This window comes from Scophthalmus maximus, chromosome 11 (genome assembly GCF_022379125.1).
Source record: "Scophthalmus maximus strain ysfricsl-2021 chromosome 11, ASM2237912v1, whole genome shotgun sequence".
In the NCBI taxonomy this organism is placed as follows: domain Eukaryota; kingdom Metazoa; phylum Chordata; class Actinopteri; order Pleuronectiformes; family Scophthalmidae; genus Scophthalmus; species Scophthalmus maximus.
In genome coordinates, this window is record NC_061525.1 from 10,373,828 (window position 1) to 10,386,276 (window position 12,449).

Consider the following 12,449-nt stretch of genomic DNA (forward strand, 5'->3'; position numbering starts at 1 on the left):
ACGGTGTTATAGCCTTGGGTTGTGCTGCATTGAAATGCCACACACATCTCTGACTGATCATTTCCTCTCTCACCAGTGTCATATTAAGATCAACTCTGCTTATGGCTCCATGAAGGACATCTCTGTTTACAACATGCTTGGCCTCAGCCCCTCACAGATCTATATTGTTGGCAGACCTTCGAAGAAGTATCAAAATCAGTGCCAGGTAGTCCAATTCCCATTTGTTTATTTTGTTTTATTCTTCAGTGACTTTTCATGGAGGTTCTGTCTGTCTTTTTCTGTTCAAGGGTTTTGATTTTCCACTTGGTTTTTCTTGTTTACTTCAATCTTCTTACTACTCTCTTTCTGATTTTCTAACCCTCCCTCTGTGTGGTGTGTGTAGTTCCTGAGTGAGGGCTATGCAGCCCACCTCTCCACCCTCCAATTTGGCCACAGAGCCAGACCCAAGAAATCCTCCTCAGTTCGTATGGTCCTGAGGAAAGGATCATTTGGTCTCTCGGCAAAGCCTGACTTCCTGTGTAAGCGCACCCACCTGCGCAGGACCATGTCGGTGCAACAGCCAGACCCGCCTTGCACACCCAACCCCAAGCCTGAGCGAGCCCAGAGCCAGCCGGAGTCTGATAAAGACCACGGGGTAGGAGGAGGAGTAGGAGGCGGACAAGGTGTATGGGGACGGGCCTCCATACATCGTGGTGACACGACTCCCTGATGTCAAAGAAAGATTGCAGGAGGCAAGAAGAAGAAGAGAACAAAGAGGTGTTAGTGTCCTTGGCCAAGGTGAGATACTGTATTATTGTTTAGGTATGAATCTAAACTATACGGAGGTTAAAGGTTATACGAGTGTATGTCTTGGCCAACATTCTTATTGGTATTATTAGCTTCACACAGGACAGAAAACACAAGCAGGCAGCCTAAGTTTCTTACAGACTTGGTGTTAGATTCAACCTTGACCTTGACCTGTGGCACTGTGTACACACAGTGTAATGAGGGTTAGACTATTACTGACATTCCAGGTGCACCTGCTTTCACTTTTAAAAGATAATCTGTCTTAAGTGTTTGGTGTTTGCTTTCTAGGAGCCTGTTTCATCACATTGTCCTTCTCAAATGACTCGGGTCTCTCTTGGAACTCAGTTTCAAATTCCAGAAAGGAGCAATAAGGCACATTCTGTAGCTTTGTTAAAAAAAAAACAGTTGATGGGTTTGAAAAAGAATGTGCATTATATACAGCATGTTTCCTGTGCCTGTAAGCAAATCACTTGAAAGGCACACTCCAGCACACTAATATTGCATTTCCATTAATTTGGTGGACTCATAAATGACAGATTGCATGCATCAGTCTCTCAACCCAACCAATTAGCCTCCTGATTTAATAGCTGAGGATAAAAGTTGGGCCGGAATGTGCAGATGTCAAATGAAGTGTGTCACTTTTTGCACAGCAGAAGAAAAAAAACTGCGCAGGCCTTCTCTGACAGCCTCTTATCGGTTGTTAGTTGAGAGCACCAAAGTGGTGAAAACTGTCAAAATAATATGCGTCCTCAGATTGCTGCAACACCTGTGAAGCTGTGTTTTATTGTTTGCCCACTTAAGAATAACAATCACTGTCACGTTTGTGGCAGCAAACATTAACTCAACATTAACAGAAAGAATAATGCAGCCTTTCACTTCACTGCATCGTCTGTCAGGCCTTGTAGAGCCCGAGGCTCCACAGAGCATTGGCACAAACGCAGATTAATTTTGTTCGCTATCGTTGAGTTCTGGCAAAGTCAATAAACGTCCATCTTGATTAGATTATGCTCTTTGGTGTGCCTGATACATTTCAGTCTTTTAAACTTTTAATCAAAGGGGCATGATTATTTTTTTATAAATAAACTTATGTTTAAGAGCACAAAATAATAATAATAATAATAAAAAGAAAAAATTAAAGATTTTTCTGGTCACAGACAATATATCCCTAATCATGCGCTTTCATTTGACAGTGTCACCTCTCCTATACTTGTTCACTGGATGCTCTGCTGGGATCCCTCGCAGCTCAGCTTTACCTCCTGCTTGGCCCACTAAACTTTGCCTCCTGTTTCGCCTCCTTCCCCCCGACCTGCTCGTGGACAATGTCGCTTAGTCTTTGTGCCTGAAATTTTAAGAAGATTGCCGGGGACGGCAATGATTGTTTGCGAATGTCTGTGTCTAACTGTAAAATCAGAAGCGTATACTCACGATCCAAAATATCCTCGCAGGAATGAAAGATGTGACACACTCTGGTGACACTCAAAGACTTTGCCCCAGTTCAGCAGCAGGTTACAAGACGCTGCTGCACCACCACCACCACCGCACTCTGATCGCATTCAGACTGCTGTGCTGACAGGTGGTCATGTTGACTGACTCCTGCACTGATGTAAATACTCGACACGCATCATCCCCCTGTGGGCCTCTGGACAGAGAAGCACTGTGACACTGTTTAGGTTCAATTTGTACATGAGCTCTGCGATCTGTCGCCCAAATCCGCCGAGCGCCCTTCCTCCATTTCACTCCCACTGTTAAATGTTTACCTCACATTGAGCCCAATACTCCAGTACCCCCCCACTCCCCTCATGCTTCTCAACCATTCAGGCAGAACATGCCTTTTCGACAACCACTGAAGCGCCGTGGTGTGCATGACTCGGCCCCTGAGGTCACATTTGCACTATCAAAGTACACCTCGGTTGTTTAACTGCGGTACTGGCATCAGAAACCAAGAGTTGTATTTCTATTTTGTTGCTGTTTTTCCCTGCAGATTGTGCGCTGTCGCTCTCTGTTGGTTGCTGTGATTACTGGAGGTTTAAACGTTAGTGACATTGTTGATTTGACCAAAAAATGCTTACAGATTGATGGACGCAGCTGTAAAAAAGTGATCTGTAATTCACCTGCATAACTGTAATGTATCTACGTGATTGTTCTCGGTAGCTCGGTAGCTGCAGTAACCTGCAGGATATTGTACAATTGACCCCATGCCAGTTGTATCTCTACCAGAATGCCATTACAGTAATTTATGACAGCCGCCCTATAGATTTGTGATGAAATCTGATGCTGTCTTGTGCACTCAAGGATGAGAAGAATCTTAGTGTGGAGATGTTTAAAACCCTGTGCAAGTCAAACATATTTTTCTATGAGGAAATATTGTAAATAGAAATATTTTCAATGTATGTTTTTGAACATTGTTTTTGCGGTGTCACTTGTTGAATGGTTGATTTTTGCCTTAAATTGTATTTAATGTTGTGTACACAAAATAATTGTATTTGTGTTAACCAAAGTTATTTCGTTTCACTGTTTCATCATGACAAAGTGTGTGTGTGTGTGTGTGTGTGTGTGTGTGTGTGTGTGTGTGTGTGTGTGTGTGTGTGTGTGTGTGTGTGTGTGTGTGTGTGTGTGTGTGTGTGTGTGTGTGTGTGTGTGTGTGTGTGTGTGCGTGCGTGCGTGCGTGCGTGCGTGCGTGCGTGCGTGCGTGCGTGCGTGCGTGCGTGCGTGCGTGCGTGCGTGCGTGCGTGCGTGCGTGCGTGTGCGCGGGCGTGTGTGCATGAAGTGCATTTAGGTATTTGTTGTGGCGTTGTATAACTGTGACAACAAAGACAGTGTTGACAAGTAAAGGCCTCAGTGGACACAACACGTACTCACTGCCGCTCACTACCGTTGGTGTGTCAGAGCTGAGCGTGCGTTTTCATAGGTACGGATTGAAGCAATGTGTCGGAGGTTTACTTGGTAAAGGTTTTTATACCTGCTATGGAAGAGAGGGGCTTATGAGTTCTGTGTGTCTTGGCACAGCAGGGTGGAACATGCAAGCCAGGAGGGAGCTGTCTTTGACCCTTTTTCTTTATGTCCTCCTGAACATAATACAGTAGGTGGTCCAGTTATGAGCTATTTGATTACTTCCTAGGATGTAGGACTCCCTGTTGTGCCGCCCCTGTAATTGTAGTGCACCAACTAGCATTACTTGGTAATTGTATGATATTGTAGAAACTATGAAATACTTAACTCAATGGTTAACTTGATTTTGCATCTGAATCTTTTAATGCAGAAACATCCGAGCAACAAAAGGATTATTCCCATTAATGTACACACAACAAACAAAGTGACCCTGTCCATGTATACAGACGTGTATAACACGTTGTGGGCAGCATTTCAGTGCACCAATGTTAGTAAATGGCAAATAATGATCTAATGGTTAACTGGTGATTGTTTTGTGCATGTTAATTATTTGATATTGTCAAGTGATGACTATCAACTCTCATGTCTGTGGTACTCTTTACGAAAAAGAGTAGTTATTTGTTAGAAAGTAAGTGGTGAATAATTATTCATGGACATACACTGACCAGAAAAAGAAAATAAATTATTAGATTTATTATGAATAACTGACAACCTTTTATTTTCAACAGGAAAAATACTAACTGTAAATGAGGCAAAGTACTGGTGATAAAGACTAGAGTTACCTCTTGCTTTGGACTCATTTAGGTGGGATTAAAGGGAACTGATTTAGTCAGATGACAAATGAGGGGACAAACCGACAAAGTGTACTGGTAGTGTGTTGGGCCACCACAAGGCAATAGAACAGCTTCAGTGCAGCCTGGCATTGATTCCTGAGACTCTACTTGTCATGGATCACTTCTACTGTTCCAAAAGATATCCCCTTATTTGTTTGAATTAAAGATGGCGGTGAAGATCGCTGTCTGACGCGTCAGTCCAAAATCTCCCATAGGTGTTCAGTTGGGTTGAGGTGACTGTGAAGGCCGTAGTATATGATTCACATCATTTTCATACTCATTCAGTGATCCCTGATGCCCTACGAATGGGGGCATTGTCATCCTGGAAGCGACTGCTCGGTGTTTCGTTGAAGGATGAAGGTGATCACTCGGAACCAGAGGCACCAGACCCCCTCACTGTAGAGGTCAAGCATCCAGGCCTGTACCCTTCTGTTGGTGTACACCACACATACACTTACCAGCTTGTCAAAATTATGGTGACTCATCTGACCATAACACTTTTTTCCACGTCTCAGTGTGTATGGTTTATGCACTATTGAACGATCAAATGTGCATTCATCTTTGTAATTTGTTTAGTTTTTGTCACTGTAACCCTACTATAATATCTATCTTCTCAACGTGCTGTCCTTGCTGACACAGTCTGATCCCGTTCTGCATTGGCGGTCTTAGTCACCTGAGGAAGAATTGCTCCTCTGTTTTTCCTTACAAGCATCAAATGGGTGCTGTCGACCACAATCGCTGAGCCTATTTACTGACGTCTGTCCCATACTTTTTAAATGCAAATGTCACTTTAGTCTCTGTTACTATCGAAACCCTGGCCTGTTAATCGTCTGTGTCCCAACAATGATCCATCTCACCAAGTCACTAAGAACTTATCTTAATGCCAACTTCTGTCTGTCTTTTTCTGTTCAAGGGTTTTGATTTTCCACTTGGTTTTCTTGTTTACTTCAATCTTTCTAACCCTCCCTCTGTGTGGTGTGTATAGTTCCTGAGTGAGGGCAAACTCTCCATTTGTTATGTTTCTCCGTTCATTTATTTAGTTTTTTCCTTTAATTTGTCACCCGTCTTTAAATCATTTGAACTCTATTTTCATTTTATTCTTAGATCATTTAAGTAAATAATGCTGATTAATAAAAGAACAATATTACATACCTATGATGTAAAAAGTATTTTATGAAAAGATGTATTACACAATTATTGTCTTCAAATAAATAACAAATCTAACTAAGTACTAATTAATGTTGTCAAATGATAAGTGTCACCAAATCATGTCTTAACTATTGGGTGTTGACCTTATTGGCCATTTATTAACAAGTCGTATGACTTAAAAAGTAAGCTTTTGTAAGTTAACCAACATTATGTGAATGCCCCCCGAAAAGCTGTTGGCGTCACTGCTGCAAAGTTTATTGTTTTGTACACATCTCCCGTGATGATGATGTTATTGTGTTTATTGAACTCAGTTTCATTGTTGCATAAATAAAGATATAACCCAGTGGAATAATGTAGTTTTGCTCTAGGAGTGTCTTATTATTCTTTCCACATGCTCCTGAGTGGAAAAATGAGTCACTCTGATAAGCTGTTTTATTCTTCTTCTTCGCTTTTTTACGTCATCTGGATTTTCACTGTTCTGTATCAGACCTGACTCTGCTCTCCTCTGATTTAGGATTATTGGGTTGTAAAGTCAAGCTCACTTTTTTCGCCATGTATGTGCTCAACTGTCTGACCTTTGAATCAGCTATTTTGATTTAGCACTGATAGACAGACATTAGGGAGTCTGGCTGTTACATTAACAGCCACAACCAATTATAGCTTACAAAGTCATCAGAGCAGCACTTTTCTTGAACCAATAAATGACTACAACCCTGGACTGATTGCCAGAAATTTAACTAGGCATCCATTCATTGCTTGGTGCTGCACCACAGATTGCAGAAGCAGGAGCCATTGATTTCAGGCATGTGTCTATCTAGGGTGATTGAATGTTGAGTTTGTTTACTTACTGTTCTTTCTTGACTTTAAGTTTTGAGATTGTTTTGCCTCCATGGTCAAGAATGAATTTTCAAGCTAAGATCGACAAGGAGCTCTGCCTACATGCTGGCTGGTCAGTGGAGCTGTGCTGCACTAAGGCACAGTGGTGCACTGAGGAGTCTGGTACTGACAATGCAATAGGAATTATGTAGTTCATTGGTTCAACGCTTGCATGCGCGTGGCGTTTAACTTCAATCGGGTTAGGGACAGGGGAAGGGTTCGTTGTTGTTGCAGACTATAGTGAACATCAAACGACAACTTTCTTAAAACCTATCAAAATCAACAATATAGCCTATATTTGGTTTTAAAAACATATAATCACTACATCTTTATAACGTCAACGTAGGTTCTTTTGCTTTACCGCCACCTTTTAATATCTGCCGCTGTCAGGAAAAGAAAAAGGAAGATAAGGGAAAACTCCGAGCAGAAGGTGCCTATAATGCACTGATTGCCAACCGCCATTAAGTGTCAGAAGGATGTTGAGTATTCACCTGTAGTTGTTTGAATTGTCTACACCTTCCCAGAAATATGTGCTCCATTTCACAGTTCACTGAACAGATCTTGATAAATTGCCTTACTCGTAGTGAAGGTGAAAAGGAAAATGTATCTTTGATCTGTATTAACCATTTCATCCTAACCCACTGGTATAAGCCAGAGCGGTGTTTCTCTAAACCATGTTAAACATCATTTGTAATATGGTCTGGGCAAGAATTCCCTGCGAAAAAAAATACTGATGGTTGGTTATACTGCAAGCTTCATGATTCACATGAAAGGTAGTTATAGCCAACTACAGTCTAATCTGCGATTTAAATTAACAAAACTTCCAGTCAGTCCTTTAGATTTTTCTCCCTATTCTCATGAACGCAGAAGAAATCTCTGTTTAAACTGCACCTTCTGTCATTTCTCCTCCAGTTATTAGTTTTTTTCTGTACTTTAATGGGCTTTCATTTCAGTCACCAGGTCTGAATCCAATGGATAGGCCAATTTGATCGGTGAAATTATGTGGTGGAACAAGAGATTGACAGAATGAATGTGTAGCTGAAAAAATCTGCAGAAATGATGTGACACAATCATATCAACATGGACCAGAAGTATTAAAGGTCAGCCTTGACATTAATGCTGATCCCAAGGATTGGATTGTTGCATGCATTGCATAATTGTCACCCAGTTGGATGGACCTGATATGTGAATCAATATATGCCTTTGTTGCAGGAATCAGTTGACTTTAATACTAGGACTAACTAAGCAAATGTGAGGCTTTCTCTGTGATTCAACCACAGTGTGCAAAGAAGCATGCTGCAGCGATACACTGTGTAACTTGAGGACATCACTGATAACACTTGGATAAGACATGCTGCATTAAAATAGAATGCCCTCTTTGCATTGAGTATTCAACACGACACATGGATTTTTTGCTCTGCAATCTAAAACAAGTCAGTTACTTGGCAACATCCTAACACTTACCATGACCTAAGCATCACAGAATCAGCCTTTTTGTTATTCCAAAACAGCAGACTGGAGTTTACTTTTTCCTGTGATCTGGCTGATAATTTCTGGATGACAGGGCGTTGTTTAGGAATTCATTGAAATAGATCAACAGTCCAGAGAGAGAGAGATACTGTATTTCTTACAGAAAATATGCCTCAGATCTTGCAAATAACAGTGCACACATTCCTAACCAAAGCACATTCCTGGGGTCAGGTCAGGAAAAAAACAAACCCTGTTCAGACTTGGCATTAACATCTGTCTCAATTGATCTGATCCCAAGTGGACAGTTACCCACGTCAATCTGACTATGATGGATGGGTCCGTTGTCGATGTGTTTGTGTACTAAAAGAATGAGGCCATTTGCCTCCCAGACTCCTCTGAATGTGGTCTTACAGTATGGTATCAGATCTCAAATGTGTCCTCAATGCTACTTGGGTAAATTCACACCTGTACTTAGAGCTGTCCACTTGTGATTGGAACACCCGAGATGGATATTTATACAAAGTCTAACAGAGCAAGAGATCAATTTTGTATCGCTGGCAAACCACAATGTAAAACACTGGTTTAGGTCTGGCCGGGTTATATATTGCATCTTTCAGCCATCCATCATATCGTTTTATCCATTTAAGGGTTGCGGGGGGGCTGGAGCCAATCCGAGCGGACATTGGGCGATAGGCGGGGCATACCCTGGACAAGTCGCCAGCGTATCGCAGGGCAACATACAGACTCTCACATTAATGTAATTTTTCACTTTACCTTATTCAACTGCACTCACTGTGACACTCGAGTAAATGAATTGCAGCGGACTAAAAATAGGACTCTGAATTATTCTGGTGGGCACACACATTGAACTCTGATTGCTTGGATGCATAATATTATAATAGCTTGTAAAACAGCCTCTGTATTTGATTCCGGTCACAAAACATTTGAAAGAATTTGGAAACCCACTGTCTACTTTCGGCAGAAAACAAAGTGTGTATCGCATTTGAGAAAGCAATTATCTAAAATGCCACTGGGATGAGAGGGTCAGATGCCGAAGCCACATATCACTGCTCACAGGGGCATCAGATGTGACAGCCTGCGTCCCTTCCTAGCAGAGCTCAAATATTTCACTGCCATCATTAACCAGAGACATCAATATCTAACTGAATCTAATAGTCTGACTTCTCTGGGGAAAATGTGTTGGAGCCTTGGAGCCTTTTGCTCTTTATGTTAAACTCTTATGTAACTCAGTGGATACAAGCTTAACAAGTAGCATCACCTGATTTTTTTTTTCTATTGGGCACCAACAAGCAAGATGTCTCAGTTGTTAAACTCAGGATTATACTGTTTTCCCCTGCGTTGGTATTTCAATTCAAATCAATGGCAGGACCAATCTGCCTGTCAATTACACGCTCCATTTTCCCCTTACTTGTGAACAACACCCAGAGACACTTAAACTCCTTCACTTGAGACAGCAACTCACTCCCAACCCAAAGAAAGACATCCACCATTTTCTGGACCAAAGGGTTGGACTTTTGTTCCGTGCCCAGGTTGGAACTCCCAATCTATAATGAGAACATTGGAGTCCCCCAGGAGGACTATAGAGTTTCCAAGATGTGCCCTCTCCAGGACCCCACTCAGAGACTATAAGAAGGCCGGATACTCCAAACTGCCACTCGTTTCAGAAGACGTCCTCTCAGCAACTTATAGGCACATGCAGTCCAAAACCAAGAGTGCAGGTCAGGGCCTGCCACCTGGCACCCAACCCCACAGGTGCCCCGCAGGAGGTGGGCCCACAGAGTGGCACCTTAATGTACAGCAACTTTTGTAGGCTTTGCCGGACAGGGCTTCATGGATGGTTAACACAGGCATCATTTATTTAGGCCATCTAGCTAGAGTGTTGTAACTCATCAACATATTGAAAGATCTGTTTTCCTTGCAGCATTGTGAAACACACAATGAAAGTCAATAATTATAGAAGGACCATACACATTGGCATGTCTCTCCTCAGGGGTCTAATTCCTTTGAGTACACCATGTATCATCAGTGGAATAAATTTCCCAAAGAAAGATTTGGCTCTCTGATCCCCTTTCCATCTGTAAACCACAAGAGAAACTGTGTACACTTTTTCAAGTATAAAGGCTTTTTAGAAAGAGGTAGGATTAAAATGACAAACTAATTAAAATGTTAAAATGTTCAGCCAAGAAAAGAACATAAACTCGCAAGATTCATTTTTAATTTTGTATTTGTTGGTTGTGGTTAGAAAGCATTTGGAAGCATTTGTTTTTGATGGACTATGTAATGTTGCTCAATCACAAGGAGCTCCCCATCCTCCCCATTCTGCCATTAAATTGGTTCTTTTAGCAATGCTGACATCATTCATTCATTCATTCATTCATCGTCTACCGCTTTATCCATTAAGGGTCGCGGGGGGTCGCTGGAGCCAATCCCAGCTAACATTGGGCGAGAGGCGGGGTTCACCCTGGACAGGTCGCCAGCCTATCGCAGGGCCACACACAGAGACGGACAACCATTCACTCTCACATTCACACCTACGGTCAATTTAGAGTCTCCAATGAACCTGACCCCATTCTACATGTCTTTGGAGTGTGGGAGGAAGCCGGAGAACCCGGAGAGAACCCACGCATACACGGGGAGAACATGCAAACTCCACACAGAAAGGCCCTGGTTGAACCGGGATTCGAACCCAGAACCTTCTTGCTGTGAGGCGAAGGTGCTAACCACTACACCACCGTGCAGCCCTGCTGACATCATAAAAGTTGTTATTTTAAAAATGTCTATAATGAAGGGCTGATACTGTGAGATTTAGTAAGGCTGCATGTAATGAGTGAAAATGTCCATACTGACTGACTGGCCAATCTGAGAGACTGTGCGAGATTGGCAATATACACTATGTCATATCAAAATAAAAATGACCATGCCTTACATGGTCATTTTACAGACAGAAAAAGGCCAGTAACAATAGAAAGAGAGAGGAAAAGAGGCAGAGAAGCTATAGACCAGAGGCAAAAACAGGCAGAGATATGAGATGCCATCTGATGGACTCAGCAAACACAAAGGCAGAGGCAGGGGATAATAACAAGTGACAGATACAGATCACTGGCACTGCAAGCACATGGCGTTCGTGGCACTTATTCCAACGCGCTGATTGATTTAGCCAACATAAAGCCGGTAGGGCTTTGGGTTGTCACACTGGGGAGGCGCAGTGCCTCTCAAACTGAGACTGAAAGCCTCTAAGAGGGTATGCAGAATGAAGAGAAATGCAATGTTTTGCTCACCCTCCCCTGTAATTAGAGACCCAATTTGATTCAAACAAGGTGTCATCAAGCCATTTCTGTTCTGCCACCCTCAGGTCCCTGTCTGGCAAACAAATTATCTGGCTGGTTAAAATAGTTTTTAAATATACAGTGGTACAGGGAGAATAGTACATGACCTCCTCCTCATCCAATTTCGTGTGCATGTACTTGCATTTTATTGATGTCTCACAGTATTTCTACAGCCTTTTTGGCATTCTTTGCTTGAGATATTTTTTAGGAACATGTTTAGCGCGCATGCATCTTTTTCATTCACACTGTCTGCTTCATTTTCTTTGGAGTATTGGGTTTAGATGAACTATCTATCTACCTCTATGGGTAGAAACCCCTTCAGTTTGCAGTCTATAATGATGCTAAAAGTGACAGTCATTCATATGGATTATTCACAATGTTTACTTGGTCTGATTTTTTTAGTCTGGTTTTTGTACTATGACAGGAAACACATGCAATATTTTACAGAACTTGAACTTAAACCAAGGCATTCCACCTTAATACATTTATTTTTTCCTTGTATTGTGAAATCCTTTTGCCAAGAATGCATGCTGTCTCATTCCCACATCACCAATGTTGCATTTACAGAGTCAAATAAAATGGTTCAAAGATGAATGAGTGTTCAATTGTGTACAATTTCTGAGAGTGGGCAATGTTGCACACAAATTGTGTGTGTGTTAGTACTAGTTCTTCATCTGTGAATCAGGTTTTCAATGAGAGAGGCAATCACGGTGACAGTAATTTACAGAAACAATTTTATGCTAAACTCCTGCTTCCTCCTGTGGAAAACATGGATGCACCACACACATAATGCACCAAAGCAAAGCAGAATTTTCCAACCACATAGCTTGTTCATTGATTGATGCTGAAAACATCAGCAAGGAGTTTTTTAATCTGGAAAGCCTGAAAAAAATGTTTGTATGTTCAGTATTAAGGGCACCACATCTAGTCACAGATGTCACTCTGTGTTTTCCTACTGTATAGGTTTTCTGCCTGTTCGCAGCAGAGGGCTGCGTCTCATTTTGAATGTTGCCAGAACAATGACAGGTTAACTTTTACTGCTCTCCAAATAGAACACTGAACCATATGACATGTTAATGTTTAATATTCCCAAACATTT

General features: G+C 41.8%; 1 protein-coding gene across 6 annotated transcripts in view; it reads left to right on the forward strand.

The window, feature by feature from the left end:
- pitpnm3 (PITPNM family member 3) overlaps window positions 1-6,013 on the forward strand; it is a 67,208-nt gene extending 61,195 nt beyond the window's left edge. For 5 of the 6 annotated variants that reach the window (XM_035623492.2, XM_035623495.2, XM_035623494.2 and 2 more), the window contains 3 exons: window positions 77-205; window positions 383-777; window positions 1,977-6,013. In XM_035623492.2, the coding sequence (XP_035479385.1) occupies window positions 77-205; window positions 383-709 (456 nt within the window). In that variant the 3' untranslated portion in view covers window positions 710-777; window positions 1,977-6,013. The remainder of the gene's footprint in view (window positions 1-76; window positions 206-382; window positions 778-1,976) is intronic. The other variant, XM_035623493.2, reaches the window with a different exon arrangement.
- The last annotated feature ends 6,436 nt before the right edge of the window (window positions 6,014-12,449 follow it).